The sequence below is a fragment of the Eriocheir sinensis genome, chromosome 19 (assembly GCF_024679095.1).
Source record: "Eriocheir sinensis breed Jianghai 21 chromosome 19, ASM2467909v1, whole genome shotgun sequence".
Taxonomy (NCBI): domain Eukaryota; kingdom Metazoa; phylum Arthropoda; class Malacostraca; order Decapoda; family Varunidae; genus Eriocheir; species Eriocheir sinensis.
In genome coordinates this window covers 2,813,356-2,840,255 of record NC_066527.1, presented here as the reverse complement: position 1 = coordinate 2,840,255, position 26,900 = coordinate 2,813,356, and the positions used below count along the sequence as shown (strand labels likewise).

General features: G+C 44.3%; 2 protein-coding genes across 6 annotated transcripts; one reads left to right on the top strand and one right to left on the bottom strand.

The window, feature by feature from the left end:
• On the bottom strand, window positions 1-5,731 carry LOC127000509 (uncharacterized). Its single transcript, XM_050864238.1, has 7 exons — window positions 4,988-5,731; window positions 3,491-4,761; window positions 3,244-3,405; window positions 2,773-2,863; window positions 1,998-2,241; window positions 1,763-1,858; window positions 1-956 (listed from the first exon to the last, which is right to left on the bottom strand). Exons 1-7 carry the CDS (start codon window positions 5,241-5,243, stop codon window positions 641-643), a joined length of 2,436 nt encoding a protein of 811 aa, XP_050720195.1. The 5' UTR covers window positions 5,244-5,731; the 3' UTR covers window positions 1-640.
• LOC127000510 (protein regulator of cytokinesis 1-like) lies at window positions 684-26,900 on the top strand. Of its 5 annotated transcripts, XR_007754256.1 has the most exons (15): window positions 795-941; window positions 10,821-10,940; window positions 11,916-12,042; window positions 12,465-12,563; window positions 12,874-13,017; window positions 13,340-13,453; window positions 14,033-14,188; window positions 14,557-14,721; window positions 15,625-15,772; window positions 16,271-16,494; window positions 18,016-18,174; window positions 18,528-18,746; window positions 19,074-19,187; window positions 21,947-22,082; window positions 24,943-25,089. XR_007754256.1 is itself a non-coding variant. In XM_050864241.1 (14 exons), exons 2-14 carry the CDS (start codon window positions 10,927-10,929, stop codon window positions 25,291-25,293), a joined length of 2,034 nt encoding a protein of 677 aa, XP_050720198.1. In that variant the 5' UTR covers window positions 684-832; window positions 10,821-10,926; the 3' UTR covers window positions 25,294-26,900. The 5 variants fall into 5 exon arrangements, 4 of the variants coding, with proteins under 4 accessions (XP_050720198.1, XP_050720200.1, XP_050720197.1 ...); XM_050864241.1 differs by lacking the exon at window positions 21,947-22,082 and having other exon boundaries at window positions 684-832; window positions 24,943-26,900; XM_050864243.1 differs by lacking the exon at window positions 21,947-22,082 and having other exon boundaries at window positions 18,534-18,746; window positions 24,943-26,900.

The window sequence follows — 26,900 nt, the reverse complement described above, 5'->3', positions numbered from 1 at the left end:
ACTGGAACATTTCTTTATTTGTCGGAGATACAATACTGTGCAGCTAAAACACTGAAGATGTAAACGATTAATATGAATAGAAAGTGTACTTTTCTTGGATACTTTATCCGTATTAACACTAATTAGAGATCATGTTTTGTTTTCCCCATAAATTAAATAGAAGTGCAAACGTCACATGTATATTGAGTAAATAGTAATGTAAGTAAAGGAACTTTTCCTCTATGTTTTGAAAAGTTCCGTTCCACAAAAGTAATAAAAACAGAAGGACGGTTAAGGATATTCTTTCAAGTTAAAACATTCACGTTTTTAACAAAATCCTTATTAAATTGTTCTAAATTTGTGTTTTCGCATAGAAACTTCACTCTTCTGAGCTGCCTTTGAACAGGCTTCTCGGGGGATATTTGGAAATCGAAGTTGCTAATTTTTACTTCGCCTCACTGGTTCACTAGAAATTTACATTATCAAGTACACCGCTAACAGCTGTGTTCTTTGGGTGCAGCACCACAATAACAGTTCCACTGCTTTCCTTCTTTTGGCAGGGCACAGGTTAGTGTTACTGTTGTTTCCGTTTAGGTCTTGTCGTGGCTGTTTTCGACGATGAGATCCAGGGTTGACTCCGGGAATACCTTACAGCAGCGGCTCAGCGCGTGGCGGCCAGGAGCAGGCAGTAGGCGGCGATGAAGCTGCAGTAGAGGACGGCGAGGACAGCTCTGCCGAGGCGGAGGATGACGTGTGAGGCGGCGCGGCGCGGGTCATTGGCGGCCACGTGCACGGCGATGACGCCGGCGAGGAAGGCGACGCTGAAGAGGAGCCAGGCGTCCAGCAGGCGGAGGTAGGAGCAGGAGGGCAGGGCGGCCAGGGTGTCGGAGTAGAGCCCCATCAAGGCCAGCATGGCAAGGAGACTCAGCATGCCGCGGCTCTGGAAGTCTTCGGTCCGTACGGTGAGGGTCCCGTACCTGTGTGGGGGTAGGTGGGGCGCAGAACCAGTATTACGGATCCTATTCTTTAACACTTCTGCGCCCAAGACACATATTTGACAAGGCTTTCGTAGGAGTTTTGAGCATTTCCAGGGGTAGTTGTATGACCCTGGTGGTACTTTGACCCTTCTTCTGTGCCGTGAACCTAAAAGTGCGCTCATGAGAACCCGACTAATCTCGTTTATGGCCTTTGTAAATAGTTGATGTGAGAGGGAGAAGCGTCTGAGAACGCCGACCTGTGTGTCTTGGGCGGCTCTCCTTTTGCTTCGTGTGGTGGGTCAGGGTTTACTTTCTTGGCTAACTGTATACGAGGTGTGTGGGGTGGGCGGTGGTGGGGTATACGTGTTTTGTGCCCTATTCAAAACTCCATCTGATGGCAGTCAACGGTAGTATCAGCTACAGCTTTTGTATTGTAATTGTTGTGATTGACTCTGAAGTTTTTTTTACTTATGATGAATCAGATTTACCACGCTTTATCGTAGTTATCATCGCTCCGGGTATGAAACAGCCCTGAAGAGTGAGGCAAGGAGGTCTGGCCACTAATTCTGTTATCTTTTGCGGGAGCAGCGCTTGGTGGCTTTTCCTATTTTTGTTTTGTTTTTGCCCTTGAGCTGCTTCCTTTACTGTGAAAAGAAGGATGGAGAGAGAGAGAGAGAGAGAGAGAGAGAGAGAGAGAGAGAAGGGGTAAAGGAGCATGTCTGAAAGTACCGATCCTATAGACTGGAGATCTTCACATGAAGGAAATGGAGAAGGGGAAGGGAAGGGTGTGGGGTGCCAGTGCTCACCCCACGAGGTGCAGCAGGGCCGTGGGGACGTAGGTGGCCCACAGGTGGTACGACCATCGGCGCCGCAGGACCATGTTCAGGCGCACCACATTAGACCTGCGGAGGGAGGAGAGTCACCACACACAAAAAAAAAAAAAAACACACACACACACACACACACACACACACACACACACACACACACACACACACATCCCCCAAACCAATCCACCCCTCCGTAATGCACTCCACACACCCATTCTGAAGGTGAAGCGTGCAGTCCTCCAGTACAAACTCCACCATGGTGTTGCGCGGGCAGGCGTGGGTGCGGGCGTGGGGGCTGAAGCGTGCGTGCTGCTCCGGGAGGTTCGCTAGGTGGAGCGTCATACTGCACGCCTGCTTGTCGAAGGGGTAGCGGCCGAGGTTGAACGGGCAGGACACGTGCGCCGCGACCTCCACCAGCAGTACCAAGCGGTTGTCTCGTCCTTTATACACCGTCTCTGTACAATAAGAGATTCGAGAGCCTTTAGTTACCCTTAGAAATACAGAGAGAAAGATAGAGAAGGATGTATGGTTGAACGGGTAGGACACGTGCGCAGCGACCTCCACCAGCAGTACCAAGCAGTTTTCTCGTCCTTCATACAACGACTCTGTACAATGAGAGATTCCAGAGCCTTTACTTAGCCTTAGAAATATAGAGAAAGAAGAGGTTGGATTGACAGGACATGCGCCCCGACCTCCACCAGCAGTACCAAGCAGTTTTCTCGTCCTTCCAACACCGTCTCTGTGCACCAAGGGATTCAAGAGCCTTTGGTTAGCCTTAAATAGAAGTTAGAGAGATTTCTGGATAGGGATGGCAAGTGGTGCATAGTTGTCGTGTGTAGGCAGTCTGTCTGTCTCCCTGTGGTCTTATATCGATGTGCATTTATGTAAAACTCAATACACACATTTTCTCTCTCTCTCTCTCTCTCTCTCTCTCTCTCTCTCTCTCTCTCTCTCTCTCTCTCTCTCTCTCTCTCTCTCTCTCTCACCGAAGCCAATAACAGTCCCGTTGGCATCCCTTGAGACGAGCAGCCTTGTCCGGGGCGCCACCGTGCCCGCCAGCCGCGCCTCCCCCACCACCTGACGGGGGGAGAGAGAGAGAGAGAGAGAGAGAGAGAGAGAGAGAGAGAGAGATTTGAGTTTTTTTTAGTGTGTTTCATGACGTTTCACTTCCTTGCATATTATTATTATTATTATTATTATTATTATTATTATTATTATTATTATTTCTACTGCTACTACTACTACTACTACTACTTCTACTTACAAACACTCACGTGGACACCTACATGGAGACACGGGCGTTACCTGGGCCGGAAAGAACCGTGGACCAAAGCAAAGGGTTCCTCGGGGCGTGTCCACGCGAGAGGGAAAGGAGAGGGGAGGGAGGGAGGTGTGGAGGGATGCCGCCTGGGGGAGGAAATGGTCGCAGTGGTTGGGGCAGGGGCGATGAGGCTCACCTGAAGGGCGGGGCGCCACACGGGCAGCGCCAGGTCCACGGCGTTGAGGTCCTGTTCCTGCTGCAGGTTGTGGAAGTCGAGTCTGGTGTCGCGCCACGTGATCTCCCCGTCCACCGATGCCCGCAGCACCCCCGGCCCGGTTTGCGTCCCCGCCACTGACACCTGTGGGCGCGGCGCGGCGTTACCAGGAGTCTTGCGTCCTCAAGGGAGAGGGGAGTCTGGCGGGGAGGTGGTGCGGGGCACGTACCTTCCTGAGCCTGAGTGAGGCGTCCAGCGTGAAGGCAAGGGAGTGTGGCGGGAGGTGGTGGCGCTCCCCGGGCCGCAGGTGAACCAGCTGGCAGTTCCGTTCGTCGCTGGCGTCGAGGCAATCGGGCGTCAGGGAGCAGCGCTTGTCCATGGGCACGCAGCCCCTCTCCCAGCAGCTGAAGAAGCCCTCGCGGCAGTCGCTCAGAGACAGGGGCGCGACCCCCGTTGTTGAGGCAGCGGGTGCATCACACAGCGAGACGTTGAGGACCTCCCACAAGCGGCGGCCAAAGGGCAGCCCGCGGCTCTCCGTTTGGGCCACCACCCGGCCGCCCGAGTCCTGGCGCAGCACCCACAGGCCGCCGCGCTGCACCAGCGACACTCCCGCCTGCCCGTGCCAGTACATGCTGCCCGTGGGCTGGGTGCGGGGCCAGAAGTACAGCGGTGCACGACACAACCCCCACAGCAAGTGGGAGCCTTCCTTAAGCACGCCCTCACACAGGAAGCAATGCTCCTCTTCGATGGGGTTCACCCACACCCCTGTGGGACCTATCACAGCATGGGCCACGCTGTCAACGGGCGATGTCAGGTCCGTGGGCCGGTAGGGAAGATCCTCCCCGCTGCGGCCGTCCACCCAGCGGCCCTCCTCGGGGCGGTACTCGGCCGCTATCCACAGGAAGCTGAGCGCAGCGTTGGGCGAGACGCAGCCGTCAGTGGTGAATGCTTCCAGAGCCCCGCCCAGGCGCCGGGATGCCTCGGCGGAGTCGGGCAGCGGGAGCGACATTCCGAGTTTGTGGCAGAAGTCCTTGGCAACGCTGTACGGTGCAGGCGCCAGCACGTGCATGGTGCTGGGGGCGTCTCTCTCCTGGCAAGGGTTACCTTCGCGCGTGGTGATGTGTCCGCGCACAAGCCAGGGCGGGCGGGCGGGGGTGATGGGGGGCCGGCCGGCGGGGCGACACGCCAGCAGGGCCTCCAGGTCCCCGGGGGTGAGGGCGACGTCCCACAGCCCCAGCCACGCTATCTCCCCGAGGAAGGCCTCCGTGGGGGTGTAGCCGCCGTCGAGTTTGTCCTGGTCGTTGCCGAGGACGAGGCTTCCGTTGAGGATGAGCGGCAGGGGGGAGCCGATGTCCAGGACGTGGCGGCCGTCCAGGGTGAAGGTGGTGGTGTCACCGCGGCGCACCAGGCACAGCAGGTGCCAGGCGCGCGGCGACAACACCCCTGCTGCGGAGTGCCCGTCCTGCATGTAGCCGACGGTGAACCTCTGGTCGTCCAACCCTGCAGTAGTAGTAGTAGTAGTAGTAGTAGCAGTAGTGGTATATAATAGTAGTAGTAGTGGTGAGAAGGGAATAGCTATACATTAACATCGGACAGAAAAAGATGGCGAGCGTTTTGAGACTTGTTTATGCTGATAACCAATAACGATTGATGAGGACGACTTTCAGAGAAAAAAAAAAAGCATCCCTCTTTCGCCGGGGCGGCAGCGGTTCTCCCACGCACTCACGTATGTTGAGAGCGTTGTGGACGTAGTTGCTGATAAAGTAGCTGATCACCCCGCTTGCCGGCATCTTGAGCAGCAGGTTCACCCACAGGCACAGGCTGAAGGAGGCCAGCGCCGCGCACTCCCCGATGCACACCACGCCGCCCACGCCGCTGCCATTGATAGTAGCGTTAGTGTTAAGGGCGGCGGCCAGGCGAGGCAGAAGGAGAACCGTGGAATCGTCGGGGCGGCCATCCAGGGCGAGGCTGTGGATGAGCATGGCTGAGGACGTCTTCTGCAAAGAAGAAAGGAGAGCACAGTGGATAAAAGATATTGAATACTTGGCTCGGTATTGATGGACACCTTACAGCAGGGAGAGGAACTGTGTATCACTACCGTTAACTCGCGATGCAGACGAAACGAAGAAGAGGAGGGAGAAGAAAATGATAATGACGATGAAAAAGGTGAAAAGAAAAAGATGATGATGATGAAGAAAAAGAAGAAACAGAAGAAGTAGATGAAAAGGAAGAAGATGAAAAAGAAGAAGATGAAGAAGAAAAAGAAGATGATGATGAAGATTAAGAAGAAAAAGAAGAAAAAGAAGAGGAGGAACTCTATCATTACCGTAAACACTCGCATGTTAACCGAATTATTTTAACGATTTCTTTAACTATGGCGAAGTTAAGCGGGTTGACTGTTACATTAGCATACTACTTGTCAAAGGGGCTTTCTACTACCACTACTACTACTACTACTACTACTACTACTGCCACTACTACTACTACTACTACTACTACTACTTCTAACAAGAGTATTTACCCATCTATGGACTTAAGATACGGAGGAGAGTACAGTGGCAAAGCGTGTGTCCCTTACCTTCACCGTTTGCCTAAGAAGTGTGACGTGGTGCGTGTGTGTGTGTGTGTGTGTGTGTGATGGGCGTTGGCGTCTCATGGTTGTGTCACGGTCGATTATGTAAAGGAAGGGGTGGTAGGCGTAGGTACACACACACACACACACACACACACACACACACACACACACACTACCTAAACCCAGCGTCTGACTTCACCGTCATCTAAAGAGACCGCACCTCCCCCCCCCCCCCCTCTCGGCACCACCGCACTGCACCCCCCCCCCCTCCCCCGCCCATCCTCCCCCACCCCAAGATCCATCGCCCCAAACTTCCCACACTAAATTATAAGACCCCCGATCCGGCCATGCCTTATACGCATCCCACTTCTTTTTGTACTTGTTTCATTAGCTATGTAAAAATGTATTTACAATATGTAAATTTTCAGCCTGACGGCTGCCGTAACTAAATAAACCGCTTATTATTATTATTATTATTATTATTATTATTATTATTACACACACACACACACACACACACACACACATCAATATCACATCGTTTATATATGTATACCAAGAAACGCTACCCTCCACTTTACGAAGATTAATGAAAGAATATAAACTACAATGTTTTTTTTCTTAGGGCAAATAAGAAAGCAGCGCTAAAGCGAAATAAAGATAGATAAAGAAAACGTTATGCGCTGCTCCCTTATGATGGTAGAGGAGCAAAAAAGGAGTCAAATTAGGACGGGGTATGGTTGTATTGGTTGTAGGTAATAGTCTCCTCCTAAAAGTGTTCAAGTCGTAGGAAGGATGAAATACAGACGATGGAACTGAAGGCTGTTTCGGAATTTACCAGTGAAGGGGATGAGGCCATGAAAACACTGTTTAACTCTTGGATTAGGAATTGGGATTATATTTTTTTTTCTTTTTCTTTCCTTTCCCTTCAAACGCCACTGAAATATTTCTACTAATAAGTCAATATTTTATCATCTTTGTGTTTTAAGTAGGCTATAAGTACCTATCAGTTATCATTATTATTATTATTATTATTATTATTATTATTATTATTATTATTATTATTATTATTATAATTATTATTATTATCATTATTTTTTTTTACCACTCATTATCAAACTATCACTAGGCTCATGGAACAATAGAGATAACCACAACTCTTACGAAAGTCTTAATTGGGAGACGCGCGGGGAGGAAAGGAAGAAGGAAAGAGATATGGAAAATAACCCATGAAAACCCGGTTAATCTTCACTGTGACCTTGGAAAATAGTCGTAATGGAAGCCTGATTCGAATTTTGGGTCGTTCTTGCTCGCCAGATAGCGCGCCTTATAATCATTTTCCGTTTGGATGGAGGGCCTGAGTGGCTCTCTTGGCCGTCCTCACCCCAAGCTGGAGCGCAACTATTGAAAACATGAGCTGAAATGTCCATCACGCTGATCAACCCGTGAGCGCCTCCACCTGCCGCCTCCCCGCCTTATAGTTTGCGTTCCATATTCTTTAGCGTATCGGGCTCCCATTACGACTCTTCTAAGGCCAGCAGGGTGAAAATTGGCCGGGTTTTCATGGGTGTTTTTTCCGTTCAATATGCAGAAGCTGTGTAAAACTATCACTATAGTCTGTTCACGGAGCCTGTTCATCTGGCGCCTAGGCAGCGTTTGTTACGGCTCCTGTGATTGGCTGAACCCCTCCCTCACTCACATGCCATTCATGTCCGCCGTGACGCTACACACTTGTATTTTCTTCGTCATAGCTCGTCTCTTATTCACGACAGACCACTTTAGTTGGTACCGTTGGACTCAGCAGTAATTGCGCAACTCAGTTATGTTTATCTAAACTCGATAAAATAAAACATAAAGGAAATGTGATGAGTTGAATTCACAAGACAGCTCCGAAATGTTTATAACACTGTTTACTTATCATCACTTTTCTCAGCAGTCTTTGAACCAGGGTTGAAATAAATTATTTCATCTCATAGAGCAACGTCTCCTGAACGCTATGGTGCGATCAGATTATAGATAAAACGTGACATGAGCATAACACAGAACGGTTTCTAAGGATGTGTACAGCGACGACCCATGACTGCCCGCTGCATGGCCGCCGGTCAGCCGCCGCTTGTGGTGAATTAGGCTATTTTTCGTCTCCTTATTTCTTTCGCTGCATTCATCATCAACAAACGAAAACCCTTATGCATTATCCCAACTACAATAAACAAATTACTGATGGGTGCCCGAAACACCCACACCCACACCCACCCACACACACACACACACACATATATATATATATATATAGATATATATATATATAGATATATATATATATATATATATATATATATATATATATATAAGAACGTAAGGAGTCTGCAAGAGGCCGGTTGGCCTATACAAGGCAGCATATATATATATATATATATATATATATATATATATATATATATATATATATATATATATATATATATATATATATATATATATATATATATATATATATATATATATATATATATATATATATATATATATATATATATATATATATATATATATATATATATATATATATATATATATATATATATATATATATATATATATATATATATATATATATATATATATATATATATATGTGTGTGTGTGTGTGTGTGTGTGTTTCGGGCACTCATCAGTAATTTTTTTATTGTAGTTGGGATATTGCATAATTGTTTTCGTTTGTTAACGATGAATGCAGCGAAAGAAGTGCTTTTCTTATTCCAATTTACAACTAAGTAATCTATTATTCGTTCCTTATATTTTCTAGTCATTTCTTTTTATTAACATCTATGCTCGTTTTTTTGGTGTTTTTCTTATTGCAATCTATAACTAACTAATCTATTCTTCGTTCCTTATATTTTCCAGGTATTTCTTTTTATTAACTTGTATGCTTGTCTTTTTTGTGCTTTTCTTATTCCAATCTATAACTAACTAATCTATTCTGCGTTCCTTATTTTTCTATTTACTTCTTTTCATTAACGTCAATGCTTGTCTTTTTGTTGCTGTTCTTATTCCAATATATAACTAACTAATCTATTTTTCTTTCCTTATATTTTTTAGTTATTTCTTTTCATTAACTTGTATGCTTGTCTTTTTGGTACTTTTCTTATTCCAATCTATAACTAACTAATCTATCCTTTGTTCCTTTTATTTTCTAGTTATTTCTTTTATTAACTTGTATGCTTGTCTTTTTGGTGCTTTTCTTATTCCAATTTATAACTAACTAATCTATTCTTCTTTCCATATTTTTCTATTTACTTCTTTTCATTAACTTCTATGCTCGTCTTTTCAGTACTTTCCTTATTCCAATCTATAACTAACTAATCTATCCTTCGTTCCTTTTATTTTCTAGTTATTTTTTTATTAACTTGTATGCCCGTCTTTTTGGTGCTATTCTTATTCCAATCTATAACTAACTAATCTATTCTTCGTTCCTTATTTTCGAGGTATTTCTTTTATTAACTTCTATGCCTGTCTTTTTTAGTGGTTCTCTTATTCCAATCTATAACTAACTAATCTATTTTTCTTTCCTTATATTTTTCTAGTTATTTCTTTTTATTAACTTCTACGCTCGTCTTTTTGGTGCTTCTAATCTATAACTAACTAATCTATATTTTCCTTATTTTCCAGATATTTCGTTTTATTAATTCGTATATTCGTCTTTTGGGTACTTTTCTTATTCCAATCAATAACTAACTGATCTATTCTTTCCTTATATTTTCTAGTTATTTCATTTCATTAACTTCTATGCTCGTCTTTTTGGGTTCTTTTCTTATTCCAATTTATAACTAATTAATCTATTCCTTGTTCTTTATTTTCTAGTTATTTCTTTTCATTAACTTCTATGCTTGTCTTTTCGGGTTGCGCAATTACTGTTGAGTCCAACCGTACAAACTAAAGTGGTCTGTCGTGAATAAGAGACGAGCTATGACGAAGAAAATACAAGTGTGTAGCGTCACGGCGGACATGTGAGTGAGGGAGGGGTGCAGCCAATCACAGGAGCCGTAACAAACGCTGCCTAGGCGCCAGATGAACAGGCTCCGTCAACAGACTATAGCATCTCATATTCTTAAACGTATCGGGCTCCCATTACGAATATTTCCTAAGGCCAGGGCGAAGATGAGCTGGGTTTTCATGGGTGTTTTTCCCGTTCCAGATGCAGAAGTCGTGTAAAACTATCACTAGCATCACAAAAGAGTCCATAGAAATTCCTAAAACTTATACGAGGGGCTTTTCAAACAGGCGAAATGAGGCGCCGGAGAATACGCAATATCTAAATAAAGAATTCGGATAAATGCATAGAATACTGACCCACATTGCCTTGTTCCACACGGCAATAGTATCATATATATATATATATATATATATATATATATATATATATATATATATATATATATATATATATATATATATGTCAAGAATAATCCGTCGAAAAAAGAAAAATAATGGCATGTATGTGCGTGTATGTGCCATAATTATATAGTCTGTCCTAAAGTAGATACGGCAAAAAGAATGCTTGAACAATAAAAGAATGATAAAAATAAAGAAATGCTAGAAAAAAATAAAAGAATAAGGGAATGCTAGAAGAATATAGGAATGGTAGAAAAATAAAGGAATGCTAGAAAATACAGTAATGATAGAAAAATGAAAGAATAAAGGAATGCTAGAATAATACATGAATGCTACCGTAGAAAATATAAGAATGCTGGAAAAGTAAAGGAATGCTTGAAATTTGTTAATTTGCTGAACAAAATGGGCAGAAAAATTAAAACAAACTAATCATTATATTGTTATCCCGTTTGACTGATGAAAAATATTTCCAGTGACTCAAATATTCCCCCTAATATGTATTGTTAGCAGTTTTAATTTCAACTAGTCGTTACAAAAATATATTGGAGACTGATGTCACTAATGATAATCCCTTTATATCTTGAAATAACAGAGAAACGAGGGACTAGTGACGCGGGCGAGGCGGCGCCCGGCAACCCCGCCGCCACAACAACTTTCAAAAGGGCTTCCTCCTCCACCGTGCCGCTACCCGCCCCGCCATGGCTGACAGCGGGTGAGGGGACCATCTTGTTACTTATCGTTAACACCCGTCGGCTCAGGGAGGGTCGTGGAGCAACATGCAGGCGGTGCAGGCCGGTGGTGTCCCTGGGCGGGGCGAGGCGCGGCCCTGGCTGGCGGCGCCCCTGCCCCGCCACACACCCGCCTGCAGTCCTTGGCCTGCTGCTCCATGTCGTGCAGGTGTTTGCCGGACAGCCCTGCAAATAAGCCGATGTGTAGTTGATACACAGTGTAGTTCTGCAAATAAGTCGATGTCGTGTTTGTAGTTATTCACCCAGCAGAGGAACCCAGTGCAACGGAATGTGGAAACACTGGGGGGTGAAGCCCCACGTTAGGAGGTTCATGTATATTCACCTGTCTTTTGCTGACCCTAGGGTTGGGGCCAAACCATAGGGAAGAGCCCACCGAATTTTAACTGTGGTGAGCTGCGGGTTTTTGGACTCGTGAGTTTCTCCGCCATCCACAGTTGTGTGGGTTCCCACACACATTTCATGGCAATTCTCATGGTTGTTTTGATCTCTAGGTTATTCTATGGTTTTCCAGGAGCTTTAAATGTTAACAAAAGGCTTAAAACAACACAAGAGCAGTTGATTAACTATAGAATTTAGTTTTAGTCATTTCTGTTACATTATAGAGTACCTTTTCTCTTCCTTAAAGAATTTCATCATATGTTTAGGCAATTATTCCATATATAGATTTCTTAGGGTATTTTGGGCTGTGTTATAGCTTCTTTATTATTTCTTAGTAGCTTGGAATGTCTCCCATTGAACCCATGTTGTAATGCTATTGGTATATGATTGATCACTATATGACAGCATTTTGATGAGTGTAACCCAGCTGTATAGTGAAGGATACTTGTACTGACATTGCAATCTTGCATTCACCTCTGGCTAAGTCTCGGGCAGAGCACTGTTGGGCATTAATGTAACTTGAACTTTGTGTCCTCTTCACCTTGGGCCTCCTGCTGCAGGCTGCATACCAGTACCCACCAGCAGGTGCAGGACACACTGTCACATCTGGAGAGTCTTTGGGATGACCTGGGGCTCACCGAGGAGCAGCGCGTCGACAGAAAGAGCATTTTCTATGGACATATTGCTGTGAGTCACCCATGACAACCCACAGGCCATACAGTTGTAGCAAATATATAATACTTTGCTATAATGAATGAAATATTTGAATTTTTAATACTTTGTTATAATGAATGAGATTTAAATTTTTATAAGCAGATGTTACTTTTTTCTTCTGTTGACATTGATAAGTTTAGAGCAAAAGCCAACACCCACCTGTTAACTCTAGATATAGTTTTTGTTCCCATCTTTTATTCTTACTTTACTGTCACATTTTTCATATTTATGTCTGCTCATCAAGGGGACTCTGTTTTGGTCTATAGCTATCAGTTTTTCATTTACCCTTGTTGCTCTTCCATGGAACTCAGTAACAATAAGATGTAGATCAAGGCATTTAAAATTTTTGTTGGTTCAGTTTCCTTCCTTACGCCAGATTACTTTGTGTCTTGCAGAACCTGCTTGAGAAGATCCTGGTGGATGAACGCGCCCTCAAGGCTCGCATCATCAAGCAGATAGAACACAACACCATCAAGATACTCAAGCTGTGCGAGGTGTGTGTGTGTGTTTGTGTGTGTTTGCAGGTCATACTGGTCAGCTGATAGATGTTTTACTGTTTCAATGGCTGGTTGTCTAGTTGGCAAGCATATTTACAGATCAGTAAGACATGTACATCATACCCACACTATATCTTTTAAGTAAGTATAGTTCACTGATAAAGTTTCTATTAACTTTTATGCATTGTTCAGAGTCAAAAGGGTTATAACAAAGCTTAACCTTTAATATGTCTTCTCATGTAAGAGCTGGAGTACTATAAGGTAATTACACTGTCTTACTCCCTTATTGTGTTGGTGTGTGTCGCAGGAGCTGGTGCTGGAGCCGGAGGAGGCGGTGGAGGGCCTGACGCTGTTGGACCTGGATGCTGTGCTGCAGGAGCGCCTTGAGAAGCTGCAGCAGACCAAGGCACAGCGGCAGGAGGAACTCGCCCACCTGCAGGAGAAGGATGAGGTGTGTGTGTGTGTGTGTGTGTGTGTCTACTGTGATGGTTTATATTGCAATGTTAGTATTCATAGTTTTGTACATGTACTGATTGTTTACCATTTACTATTTTTTTTCCATTTCATTTTGTCATCCTATTTTTCATGTCTATGTCTACTTATTGAGGGATCTCTGACTGGGCATATATCATTTTATTTTTATTTTCTCATGATAGGTACCCTTTCAATGATCTCAACAATAGTGATAATAATAATAATAATAATAATGATAATAATAGTAGCAATTGGTCTTGTGTTGGCGTGTATTAGTTCATGTGTTCTTTCTGTTGCAGGGACTTTGTGAGCTGCTGTGTGAGACCCCATACCACATGCCGGCCGGTCTGGTGCCTTCCCTGGAGGACCTGAAGGCCGTGGAGGAGCACATCAAGGCCATGGAGAAGGAGAAGGTGAGGCATGCTGGCTTGGGTGGAGGTGATGGGGTGGAAGTAGTGTGTTGGAGGTGATAGGGTGTGTGTGTGTGAAGAAGTGATGGGATGGGAGAAGTTGATGTGGTGAGGGTAGTATTTGGGAGGATGTAATGGTGTGTTGGAGGTCATGCTGTGATGTGTGGGTGTGTAGGAGGTGATGGGATGAGAGGAGTGTGTGAGAGGTGCTGATGGGATACAAGTAGTGTGTGGGAGGTGCTGATGGGATATAAGTAGTGTGTGGGAGGTGATAGTGTGACATGGGGTGGAATCTGTAACTATCTCATTGGCATTCATTGTCTTGCACTGTTTACACTTTCAAGTCACTTCCGTTCACTTTCTTTCACCCCTCACTCGGTCATCTGTGATTTATATTCGTGCATTCAGTGATCTTCGACATGAAAAAAAAACTCCAAGGTCACTTTCACATACTTCATATGAGCAGTTAATGGTAAAATAGCAGTCACAGACATAGAAGTAACATTGTGGAGAAATTTAAGAGGTGGTACGGTATATTCAGTTTGTCAGTTTGTTTTGTTCTCTTATCTCTTTTCCTGGCAGAGGGAACGCGAGGCCACCTACAGGAAGCTGAAGAAGGGGCTGCTGGTCTTCCTGGAGCAGCTGGAGCAGTCGCCGGAGGACTCGTTTGTGCAGGAGGTGGTGTGCTCCGAGGAGGGGGAGGTCTCCTTAGGTCAGGCCACCCTACAGCAGCTCAGGGTGAGTTTACTAGGAGCCTCAGGACTGAAATGGGGCTTGTTGTGGGCTAAAAAGTATATGGTGGTACTAATGAAAGCACTGTCTGTGTCTCTGCCTGTCTATGTCTCTCTCTCTGTCTCCCTCAGTCTGTTTCTCTGTGTTTCTCTGTTTCTGTCCCTTTCTCTCTGTCTGTCTCCATTTATCCATCCATCTATTTCTAACTCAATTAATCTACCTAAAACTATATCTATATCCAACTCTCCCCATCTATCTATCAGTCTATAACTCCATTTTTCTACCTATCTTTAACTCTCTCTCCCTCTGATTTTTGTTCCTCTGTGGTGTCTGTGTGTGTGTTTGTAAGGTTGACGTCTTTGTTCCCATTATAGTCCGTGCACAGCGACCTTGAGTTCCGGGTGAAGGAGAACCAGGCCAAGTCCATGGAGGTGAGGGAACGCATCGCCAACCTGTGGGTGGTGCTGGAGGTGTCTCAGGAGGACCAGCAGGCCTTCCTCGCCACCGCCCCCAGCCACACGCCCTCCAGCCTGGTCAAGGTGAGCTGCATACACCTTACACCTTTGTTACTCTTCCTTCATCCTTATACTGTTCCTCTGCTTTCCTCATACCTTTTGTTACTCCTTCTCCCGTCTCTTCCTTCATCCTTATGCCCTTCCTCTCCCTTTGTCATACCTTCTGTTACTCCTCCCTTCTCTTCCTTCATCCTTATACCCTTCCTCTCCCTTTCTCATACCTTTTGTTACTCCTTCTCCCTTGTCTTCCTCCATTCTTATACTCTTCCTCTTCCTTTCTCATACCTTTTGTTACTCCTTCTCCCTTGTCTTCCTTCATCCTTATACCCTTCCTCTCCTTTTCTCATACCTTTTGTTACTCCTCCATCTCCCTTCTCCTCTCTCCTCACATTTTTCACTCATTCATCTTCCTCATCCAAATATCCTCCCCATACTGTCCGAATCCTTTACGCAAGAGTCAACCAGTATCTTCATTCTTTCGTTCCTTTCGCTGATAAATTCTGGAACACCTCTACAAATGGATCTGGACTCTCTGTTTTGGAATGTTTTCACTGTACACTGTTTGTAGTAGTTTTCCTGTAAAAAAAAAAGAAAAAAAGAGCAGACTGTGGGTAAGATCATAAATTAATTCAAAGTGAAGTAGAATAGACGTAGATATGAGACAGGACAAGAAAGCTACGCACACACACACACACACACACACACACACACACACACACACACACACACACACACACACACACACATGAAACACACCATTGCCAAGAACGCAAATTAATTCAAAGCGAAATTGCCAAATTGGATAATAGTATGGAGTTCTAATATTTAGGATGACATTTCAGTAGTAGGCCGACACATGCTGGCTTATACAGAACCTTTCGAGACGAGGAGTCAAAATGAGGCGTAATATTTGTGATGACCTTACAGCTGGAGGAGGAGCTGGAGCGGCTTAAGGTGCTGCGTCTCCACAACATGTCGCTGATTGTGGAGAAACTGAAGAGGGAGTTGGTGGAGTGGTGGGAGAAGTGTCGCGTGGCCCAGGAAGAGCAGGATAGGGTGAACGCACTGACGGAGGGTGAGTGTGGGGTTGGGTTGGGTTGGGGTGCACAGAAAAGGGGGTGTGGGGAGGTTTTTACATAGGGAGGCTGTGGATATGTGTGAGTGTGTGCATGAGAGAGGGTGTTGGGTTGGGTTAATGTGGGTGTGCGTGTGTGTGGGTGTGGGGAGGGTTTTCAGTTGGGTTGGCGTGCATGGGAGGGAGTGAAAAGGGTCAAACTACCACCAGGGTCATTAAACTACTCACGGCAATGCCCTAAACTCCTACGAAAGCCTTGTCAAATATGTGTACTTTGTTCTCATGAGTGTTTCTTTAGGTTACTGGTACAGATGAAAGGTCAAACTACCAACAGGGTCATTAAACTACCCACAGCAATGCCCAAAACACCTGTGAGAGCCTTGTCAGATACGTGTACTTGGGCCCTGAGGTGTTTAAGAATATGACCCTATGTTGATATTTCTTTGCACATCTCTGTCTCTGTCTGTCTGTGTCTGTTACACCTCCATGTGGCTGCAGGTGAGGTGGGCGAGGATGTGCTGGTGGTGCTGGAGGGCGAGGTGGAGCATTGGCGGAAGTACCACAGCGACAACCACGAGCTGCTCTCCACCCTAGACCAGTTCCTTTCCCTGTTCGGCGAGATGTTTCTCCTGGACGAGCGCGCCAAGGACCCCTCGCGCCTCTTCAACACCCGCGGCGGCGTTCTACTGCAGGAGGAGAAGGCCAAGAAGAAGGTCAAGACTGTGAGTGTCATCAGGAAGGGAGTCTGTTTTTTGCCTTGTGGTTCCTTGGGATTGGGTTAGTGGTTTATTTATTTATTTTTTATTTTTTTACAACAAAGGAGACAGCTCAAGGGCACAAAAAAAGAAAACAATAATAAAAAAAAAGCCCGCTACTCGCTGCTCCCAAAAAAGAATCAAAAGAGGTGGCCGAAAGAAAGGTCAATTTCGGAAGCAGAGGTGTCCTGATACCCTCCTTTTGAAAGAGTTCAAGACGTAGGCAGGAGGAAATACAGATGAAGGAAGATTGTTCCAGAGTTTACCAGCGTGAGGGATGAAAGAGTGAAGATGCTGGTTAACTCTTGCATAAGGGTTTTGGACAGTATAGGGATGAGCATAAGTAGAAAGTCGTGTGCAGCGGGGCCACGGGAGGGGGGGAGGCATGCAGTTAGCAAGTTCAGAAGAGTAGTCAGCGTGGAAATATCGATAGAAAATAGAAAAAGAGGCAACATCGCGGCGGAATTTAAGAGGTAGAAGACTATCAGTAGTCAAAGAATTTTACATAGTTAGTAGAGTTAGGCAAGAGATAAACAGCACAGATGTATTTAGTAATAGAATGACAATGAAGTCTTAGCCAGATGGTGGAAAATTCAGAAGAGTCAAGGTCGTGGGCACGAGAGCAAGTGATGTCGTTGCGCACGTAGGCGCAACATCCAGCTTTAGATTGAAATTTAGGATAGAGGTAGTAGGAGGGAACAGAGTAGAGGTTGCTGTCAGTAGCCTCAGAAACCTGTGTTTCGGCGAGAAAGAAAAGGTGAGGTTTAGAGTAGGAGAGATGGTGTTCCACAGAATGAAAATTAGAACAAAGAGTGCGGATGTTGCAGAAATTGATAAGGAGGAGGTTCGAGGAGTTATCAGGACACCTCTCAAGTTGGCAGCCAGAAGGGGAGTCCTCCCTGGGGGAATTTATGCCCCCCCCCCCCAGGCAGGGACTCCGAGGCGGTGTTTTCGTTAGCCATTTTGAATTTTGGGAAAAGGTGTGTGTGTTGTGTGAATGTAGTGTGGTGTAGAAAGAGAGAGGAACTGTCTTTAGAGAGCATGCTGAACTGCTCTCTGGTGTTGATGAGACAAAAGGGAAACGGCTAGTGAGGACATGGGAAGGGTCTTTGAAGGGCTTCAGCACCCTCCTCGCTTCCCATATATCCTCACCGGGAGTAGCTCACGCCCGTTCGGTAGGTGTCTTCCTACCTACTCCTGCTTTATTTATTTAGGTTGGGGTGTTGTATGTTTGGATTTATTCTTTTTAGTTGGTTTTAGTCAATATTTTTTTGTTTATCATTTATTTATTCGTTATTTTATTTTTCTGGAGTTCATTTTTTTTTTTTTTTCCGTTGCTTTTTCTAGTTGAGGTTTGGAGTTGTTATTTTTCATATACAAATTTATTTATCTATTTTTTTCATTTTTTTATTTCCTTTTTTAATCTTCCCATTCTGTCAAAAAAAAGAAAACTTCCCCTTCTGTTAAAATAAATCTTTCCCCCTCCAGGAGCTGCCGCGGGTACAGGAGCGCCTGGAGACCCTCGCGGCTGTCTGGAATACGCGTAAGGGACGGCCGTTCCTGGTGCACGGCAAGGAGGTGTCCGCCTACCTGGCCGAGCTGTGGGAGACCTACGACCAGCACAAGGAACAGGAGAAGGCCAAGCGGGTGAGTGGGGGGTCGGGGGAGTACGGGAGGAAGCTGTTTATAGCCATAGTCGACCCTCTATTTAATGCGTTGCTTTTTGAGAAGGCCAAGAGGGTGAGTGGAATATGGGCACAGTCGACCTTCCGTTTGGTGTGATGCTTTTTGAGGACCAGGAGAAGGTCAAGAAGGCCGTGTCTGTTCATTGAAGGGACTCTGGGTCTATATCAATCTATTTTTTATGTCCTTTTATGGATCTCACTACTACTACTACTACTACTACTACTACTACTACTACTACTACTACTACTACTACTACTGCTACTACTACTACTACTACTACTTCTACTACTACTATTACAACTACCGTCTCCCAGGTGCAGGCTAAGGAAGGGAAGACCAAGCCAGGGGTGTCTCAGGCCAGAACCCCGAGGCCCAGCAGGAAGAGGGGCATGGAGGGGGAGGAGCAGCACCCCGGTACCTCCTCCAATGCCAAGCGCCCCAAAAATGTCCAGCTGCTGCCCCCGCCCACCGCCACCGCTGCCGCCAAGAGGAAGTCACCCTCCAAACCAGGCTTCCAACGCTCTCCCCAAAAGGTGCTTGACAGTTATGTGTGATTTTTTTTCAAGAGGAAATTAGTTTAAATTGAAAAAGCATGCATATTAATCTGGTAGCAGCAGGGATCATGTTTCTTAATGGTCCCTCTAAGCGAGAAAAATGAGAAAAAAATCATCACTCACAAACCATTTCATAATATATATCAAAGCATTTGTGATCAGTTTATGCATCATCTATTTTGGGGGGTTTATATCATGGCACAAATTTGGCCCGTCGCTGCTACACGGTAAAGCCACAAATTTGGCCCGTCACTGCTACCAGGTTAAAACATGTCAGAATATCATGAACTTCCTCTTCTTCTACAGACCCCTCGCGGGAAGCCCCTGTCGGAGGTGAACCGCGCCCTGCCCCTCGCCCCCGCCACCACCGGCCAGTGCCCAGACTCCACGCTGCAGTCCATCACCTACGACAAGTTCAAGGCAAGTCCAGCATACCTTCGAGTTATATTATACCTTTTAAGTTGTACCTATAAAATTACCTTGCATCTAAGTACCTTAAATTATACCATTAAGTTTGCCTGTATGTTAAGAATGGTGAGATAAATAGATAGTTCATGGTAAGAAGAGCAAGATTGGAAGATAACTTGTGGTAAGAATGACAAGATTGATAGATAACTTCATGATTAAAATGACAGAATTTGAATAAAATTGGTTAGCCTATTTTTATGGACCTCTAATAAAGTAGCAAGAACAGTTTTTGGTAACAGCCGCGCATGAACTCGGCCACTCGCTAGGTAGGAGGAAGAGGAAGGGAAGGGAGTGTGTGTGCTTCTGTGAGGGAAGGGAAGGAAAGTTAAGGGAAAGAGAAGAGAAGAGAAGGGAAAGAAAGAGAAAGTAAGGAAAGAGAGAGGAAGGAAAGGGAGGAGAGAAAGGAGAGGGAGTGTGTGTGCTTCTGTGAGAGATAGGAAGGAAGAAAGGGGAAGGAAAGTTAAGGGAAAAAGAAGAGAAGATAAGGGAAAGAAAGAGAGGGGAAGGAAAGGAAGGTAGAGAGAGAAGAGGGAAAGGGAGGAGAGAAAGGAGTCTTTATATATTGAAGTGTCTCTTGGTATAACTTTGTATAATTTTGAATGTTTGTGTCTAAGTGATAATCATGAAGTGCGATGATTTAGTTTCCTCTCGTTCTTTTGGAGCAAATTGGGCTTGGTGTGGTCAGGTTGGGACTGTGGGCACTGCAATTGTTTTAGTCACCGACATGTCTAGTCTCAGATTTTCACTAGTGGGAGAATTCATTACTTGCTGTTGTATATATTGATGGACTGTGATGTGTGCCTGTAGCTAATTCTTTTGTGAGTGTCTGAGAAGATGATGATGAACAGATGAAAGAGGAGGAGGAGGAGGAAATGGAGAGATAAGAGGGAGAAGGAAGAAGAAAGACAAAGAGAAGGATGTGAAAGAAAGATGAGGCAGAGGAGGAGGAGGAGGAAATGGAGAGGTAAGAGGGAGAAGGAAGAAGAAAGACAAAGAGAAGGATGTGAAAGAAAGAGGAGGTGGAGGAGGAGGATGTAGAGGAATGTGTGTGTGCATGTGTGTGTTTGTGCTTTTGTGTTGCTGTTTGGTAGTATGGGTATATTACAAAGCCTCTGTTACATGTGGTTAGGATATCTATACTCACTAACATGAGGCCAGTGGAGTGAGCTGATTGGTTGTACATATATACCTGTAAGCATAAGGTTAGTGGTATATGTTGTTTGCATGTACACATAGCCAAAGTAAGGTTGCTAATTGGTGATATTTTTGGCATACATACACAAACTAGGTTGCTTCTGGGTGTTGTGTTGGAAGGGTGCACTGTAGACATTACATGAGGCAATTGTGTAAAAGGGGTGACCTGTCATTCTTATAGTTTTGAGAAAATTGTGTTTAACCCGGTAGCAGCGAGGATCATGTTTCTTAATGGTCCCTCCAAGCGAGAAAATGAGAAAAAATCACCCCTCACACAAAACATTTCATAATATATATCAAAGCATTTGTGATCAGATTATGTATCTTCTATTTTTTGGGGTTTATATCATGGCACAAATTTGGCTCGTCGCTGCTACACGATAAAGCCACAAATTTGGCCCGTCACTGCTACACGATAAAGCCACAAATTTGGCCCGTCGCTGCTACACGATAAAGCCACAAATTTGGCCCGTCGCTCCTACCGGGTTAAAGTGATTTCCAGACTACACATTCCACACCAGCTAAGTTTGACAGAAAAAAAACATGCAACTTTTGGCCTACGAATCATCTGCTTTTTGTCACTTGTTACCTAACTTGCTTCTCCACATGATGCAGTAACAATTCAGCTGCCAGATACTACCAAAAACAGAACACTGCCTTCATTGGTTCGATTGCTCCTTGTACACTAAATGCCTCATATGTGTGTCGGCATAAATGTCTTCCTCACAGTCACGATCAGTACTGTGAGTTATAATGCTTTCCTTTTGTGTGTGTGGGTGTGCGTGGATGTTGGCAGAGGTGGAAGGGAAGAAATAACTAATGAAGCCGCAGAACAAGGCTTCCTCCTGCACTTGTTTAGGAAAGGAGGCAGACTTGTAACATCCCCGCATCTCTCAGACTTATTCCCCTAATGGCATCACTCCATTCAGAACTATGGGCATTATTCTTGTGTCCACCACCCCATTGTTATAAATATCCACAGAATCTCACCTGTTTCCTAAATTATCTGTGTATAAATTTGTGGGGATAAGTTGTGTGTGTGTGTGTGTGCATGATAATGGTTGTACTGGGGTGTGTGTATGCATGAATATTATTAAACCAATCCATAAAATCTTGAATTTCCTGTTTTTCTTTGTATATATTTGTGGGCAGGAGTGTATGTGTGTGAGCATGCTTAAAAATTGAGTGTGTTTGGTTGTTAGTATATGTTTGATTCATTTGTGTGTGTGTGGGGTTGGGTGTGAGGGTAGGTGTGGGTATGTGCATTTGTATCTATGTTTGTGATGTGGGAATGTGTGTCTGTGTGGGCGTGGGTGTGGGTATATGTGTGGGTGTGAAGATAGATATGGGTATGTGCATTTGTATCTATGTTTGTGGTGTGAGTATGTGCCTGTGTGTATGTGTGTGTATGTGGGTATGCATGTCTCTGTCTGTATGTGCCATGTAGGTGTGAATATGTGTGGGTGTGGCTGTTTGGGTGGGTGCTCCCCCCTCACAACGGACGTGTCGCCTTGCAGGACTCCCTCCAAAGCAACGAATACCTCAACAGCACCACCCTAGAGCAGGCCCACACCACTGAGTGCAGGAAAACACTCTTCTAGGCCTCTTGTTGCCCCTCCACCCACCCATCCACCGCTTGTCTGCGTCTGGGAGGTGTGTGTAAAGGGTGTCTTGGTCTGCCTGTCCCTTGCTTGTATGTTGGGCTTGTGTATTATATGGTGTTGAATAATGACTTGTTTTGCTTTTTATGATAAGGTAGTAAATAATAACTTGGCCTGCTTGTGTATTTTAGAGTAGTAAATAGTGATCTGGTATGCCTGTTCCTTGCTTGCATGTCTTGTTTGTATAATCTATTCCACCTCAGGGGACAACATATATGAAGAAGCTTTTGTAAAATAAGGAAGTGATTCTTCCCTCCCACCCTCCTTCTGCCTCCCCCCTCCCTGTCACCCATCCTCCTTCCCTCCCCCCTTCCACCCTACCTCCCTCTCTCACTCACTCATTCCCTCCCTTCATTGTGTTAGTTAATCCATTGTACCTCATTATTTATATACTCCATTGTGTCAGCTGTAACCAGTCACCAGGAACAGAGTGGCCAGGCTCTTCCTGTATCCTCTAGAGCAGTGGTTCCCAAACTGGGGGGCGCACCCCCCTGGGGGTATGTGAGCTGGAGACAAGGGGGGGCATCATTCCATCTGTCAAAAATTGCAGTTTTGCACAAACACACACATGAAGGAGTAACACTGTTTGAATCATCCTCATGTGAGGTTCAGTATATATATATATATATATATATATATATATATATATATATATATATATATATATATATATATATATATATATATATATATATATATATATATATATATATATATATATATATATATATATATATATATATATATATATATATATATATATATATATATATATATATATATATATATATATATATATATATATATATATATATATATATATATATATATATATATATATATATATATATATATATATATATATATATATATATATATATATATATATATATATACATATATATACATGTACATATATACATATATACATATATGGCTGAGTGGTTTGCGTGCTCGGGCCGCATCTGGGAGATCCAGGAGGGACGTGAGTTTGAATCCTGGCCGCCACACAGCTGGGATTTTTCAGTCACCGCCAATTGGCCTAAGACTACCCACATGCTGCCATGAAGACCACTTATCAACCTGAACTCTAGACTACCTCTCCAAAGAGAGGCTCAAAGATGAGCTCCGGGGGGCAGTATGAGCCAAAAACAAGTTGGCGCCACTATAAACACTCACCTGCCCTTTGTTTATATATATATATTTATATATATATATATATATATATATATATATATATATATATATATATATATATATATATATATAATATATATATATATATATATATATAAACAAAGGATGAGGGGGGGGGCATGGGGATTTCTTGGAAATCAATCAATAGGTGGCATCCTGTATAAAAGTTTGGGAACCACTGGTCTAGGGGGAGGTGCTTCTCGCCTGGATTGTTGTCACCTGAGGTAGAGTAGACTTTAGTATTGTACAGTAGTGGTCCAAGTAATTTGAATTGTCTGTGGCATGTTGTTAGCTGAGTTTCTGGACCATAGTAAACTTGGGAAGAGTTGAGAAGTTAACGCAACCCACCTTATGCCTGTCTTAATATGCATATAGTACTTCTAGCTCGTCTATGAAATACTGACCAACCTTTCATGCCTTCCTTCCTGCCACTCACTCTGCCTTGCCCGGTGTTGTGTGGCCCTTCACTGATCATTCCTCATGTTGACTGTAGACTTGAAAGTTTTAAGTGTTTTTATTAGTACATTCTTTTTCATGGCTCCCTGTCTTAATGTTCTTACCTCCAGCTTGCCTTAACATTGATCAACCTTCAACACTGTCCATCCTGCCACTCACACTGCCTTGCCCGGTGTTGCATGGCCCTCCATTGTTCCTCATGTTGACTGTAGATGTGAAAATTCTTAGTCTGTTCAGTAGATTCTTTCTATTGCTCTGTGTAAATGTGTTTATGCATTGGTCTAATAGGTAGGCTGTTTTTGCTGTTTCCTTTGTGCTCAGTGAAATGTTCTAATGACTGGCTTTGCATAAGTAGAACATGAGTATTGTGTGTCTTGCTGTATGTGTTAGATGCTGAAGTGATGAGGTAGGGAAGTGTGTAGCTGTAGTTTAGGGTGCTTGTTGTGCTAATTCAGTGTGCTTCATTTCAGAATGGATTTCAGTCATGTCAAATAAGTAAAAGATGCACTTGATGTTAACCTGGTAGCAGTGGGGATCATGATTCTTAATGGTCCCTCTAAGTGAGAAAAATGAGAAAAATCATCAATCACACAAACCATTTCATAATATATATCAAAGCATTTGTGATCAGTTTATGCATCATCTATTTAAGGGGGGTTTATATCATGGCATAAATTTGGCCCATCGCTGCTACCAGGTTTTTATGTACTTTAATCACCATGACAAGATAACCAGTGGAAGCTGTTTGTAGTTGTTCCTTTTATAGTCTGAAGTTAGAAGATGTACTTGACTATGACTTAAAGGATAATCATGAGAAGATTTTTAAGTTCTTTTATCACCCTGCCGAAACAATGACCAGTTGAAGCAGCCAGTAGTCTTTCCTTTTATTGTCTGAAGTTAGAAGATGTCATATTTTCCACCCAAAATTCACCTCTCTTTTGGCCACTCATCTATACTCTCTTTTATAGGAGCAGTGATTAGTGTTCTTTATTTTTTTCAGTTTTTTTTGCCCTTGAGCTGCTTACTTTACTGTAGACTAAATAAATGTTTATGATGAATCAGCTTATCAGTCATGGAGGCATTGTGGATGACACTTTTCCTTTTACTCTTATGGCCGTGTTAGTCTATTTTCAACTTGGGAAAATAATCATGGCACAGGAACCTCCCGTCATCCACCTCCCTCTCCCCACCCCCCACAGGCTGAGATCTTGGCAGCCCGGCGCAGGTCCATCGTCCACTCGTCCATTCTTGAGGATGTGGTGTCCATGAAGCCCCACCAGCACCACCACCACCCCCAGCAGGAGCCCCACGACGCCCGCCGCCTCAGGGACGCCCTCCACCTTGCCTCACCCACTAAATTCAACAGATGGCGGCTCCCCCACGCCCCCTACCCACCGCCGCCATCACCGCCACGCTCGCCAGCCCTCCGCCGCACCACCTCGCAGCCCTGCCTCCTCCACAGCCCAGGAGGCGCCCCAGGGAGCCCTCGCCAATATGGCAGCCCACGTCTCCTCTCCTGCAGGGAACACCGCCTTAGGTTCCTCATCTAGGCACCTGACCCTGACCTCCCGTGACCTTACTTGACCTCCCTAATGCCTTGAGTGTCCTGGGTTGTTGTGAGGTGTGGCCGTTAGTTTTTATTATTATTATTATTTATTTTTTTTTTTTCTATTGTGGTTTCTCTCCGTATGTCTAATGGCGTCCTGGGTTAAGGGGGTAAGGCTTTCTATGTTCCTGCCTAATGGATGATACTTGTAACTTATTCCTTATTGCGTAGAGAAAAGGTGGATGTGTGTGTGTGTGTGTGTGTGTGTCCTGCTCCTTCCTACCCTCCCTCCCGTCCCACGTATCCCTCTCCCTCCCTCCCTCACTTTCACTCCCTCTCTTCCTCCTGTCCTTGTGTTACTTAATCCACTGTACCTCATGATTTATATACTAGTGTACCATTTTTTGAGGACTAGGTGGATGTGAGTGCCCCCTTCCTCCAAAGTCCTTTTTTTCTTCTTCATTTTTCTTTTCGGGGATACTTTCTTCCTCCTTAAGTGTCTATTTGATGCACCTGTCTCACACACACACACGCACACGCACGCACGCACTGCCACAGCCGCCCACACATGCACACTCACATATGCACACATCATAGCCCCTTGTCCCTGTTGTGAATGTTTGATGGTCGCAGGAAAACTCGGAGAAAAACAGCACACAAAAACGTACCTGAACACCTTTCATTTATACAGGCTGGAAAACAGGTTCTTCCCTAGTTAGTCCTTTGAGAGTGTGAGACAATCCTTAGAAGAGCTAGTATTGAGCAAGCCAGGCAGTTACATGTATGAGTCTGTCGAGGAAATTCAGAAAGATGTTATGTATTTGTAAAGAAGTTGATATAGGGTACAAAGCAAGTTTTTCTCCACCCCTTAAGAGAGTTATTAATGAAGAAGCCAGGCAGTCACATAGGAGCGAGTCGAGGATATTCAGAAAGATGTTATGTGTTTGTAAAGAAGAGGTTGATATAGGGTACAAAGGAAGTCTTTCTCCACCCTTTAAGAGAGTTAGTATTGAAGAAGCCAGGCAGTAATATAGATGAGGAGGAAATTCAGAAAGATGTTATATGTACGCAGAGAAAAGAATGGTATAAGGTATGAAGGAAGTCTTCAGCCTTTAAGAGTTCTATTATTGAGCAAGTCAGGCAGTAATATATGAGTCTGTCTGGAGGAAATTCAGAAAGATGATTGATATAGTAAGTCTTTCTAGCTTTTGTCTGGGCATTAGACACCTGAAGAGAGGAACTGAGTGGTGCTGCAATAGAACACTCGTCAGGCAGTATATTATAAGTGTCCAATATTCTTGAGAAAGTCCAAATATTAAACCATGAGAGTATTACTTCTAAAGGCTACTCGGCAGGTTATTCCTCAACTCCTATGGATGTGTTAGACTGTTCTGAAGGGAGGCATTACAGGGCATTATATAGACACTGCACCACCATCCTCCTCCTTGTCTGTTTAACATCAGGATTTCCCAATATCTTATGAGGTTAAACAGTAAATGATACACTGCCTGTCCTTTTATAAATATGCCACAGTCTGAGAGAAGTACAGTATCTCATCACACTATGTTAGAATTCCTGGTTGTCTTAGTTAAGAAACACAGCATATAGCAA

What these genes read in the sequence shown, in the direction of transcription:
- LOC127000510 (XM_050864241.1), top strand. An exon ending in TTTTCTATGGACATATTGCT is followed by an intron (nt 12,043 to 12,464) that starts GTGAGTCACCCA and finishes TGTGTCTTGCAG; the next exon opens with AACCTGCTTGAGAAGATCCT. An exon ending in CCAAGAAGAAGGTCAAGACT is followed by an intron (nt 16,495 to 18,015) that starts GTGAGTGTCATC and finishes TTCCCCCTCCAG; the next exon opens with GAGCTGCCGCGGGTACAGGA.
- LOC127000509 (XM_050864238.1), bottom strand. Translation starts at nt 5,243, where the DNA reads ATGCTCATCCACAGCCTCGCCCTGGATGGCCGCCCCGACGATTCCACG. An exon ending in CCACAACGCTCTCAACATAC is followed by an intron (nt 4,762 to 4,987) that starts GTGAGTGCGTGG and finishes CTACTACTGCAG; the next exon opens with GGTTGGACGACCAGAGGTTC. An exon ending in ACGCTTCACCTTCAGAATGG is followed by an intron (nt 1,859 to 1,997) that starts GTGTGTGGAGTG and finishes CTCCCTCCGCAG; the next exon opens with GTCTAATGTGGTGCGCCTGA.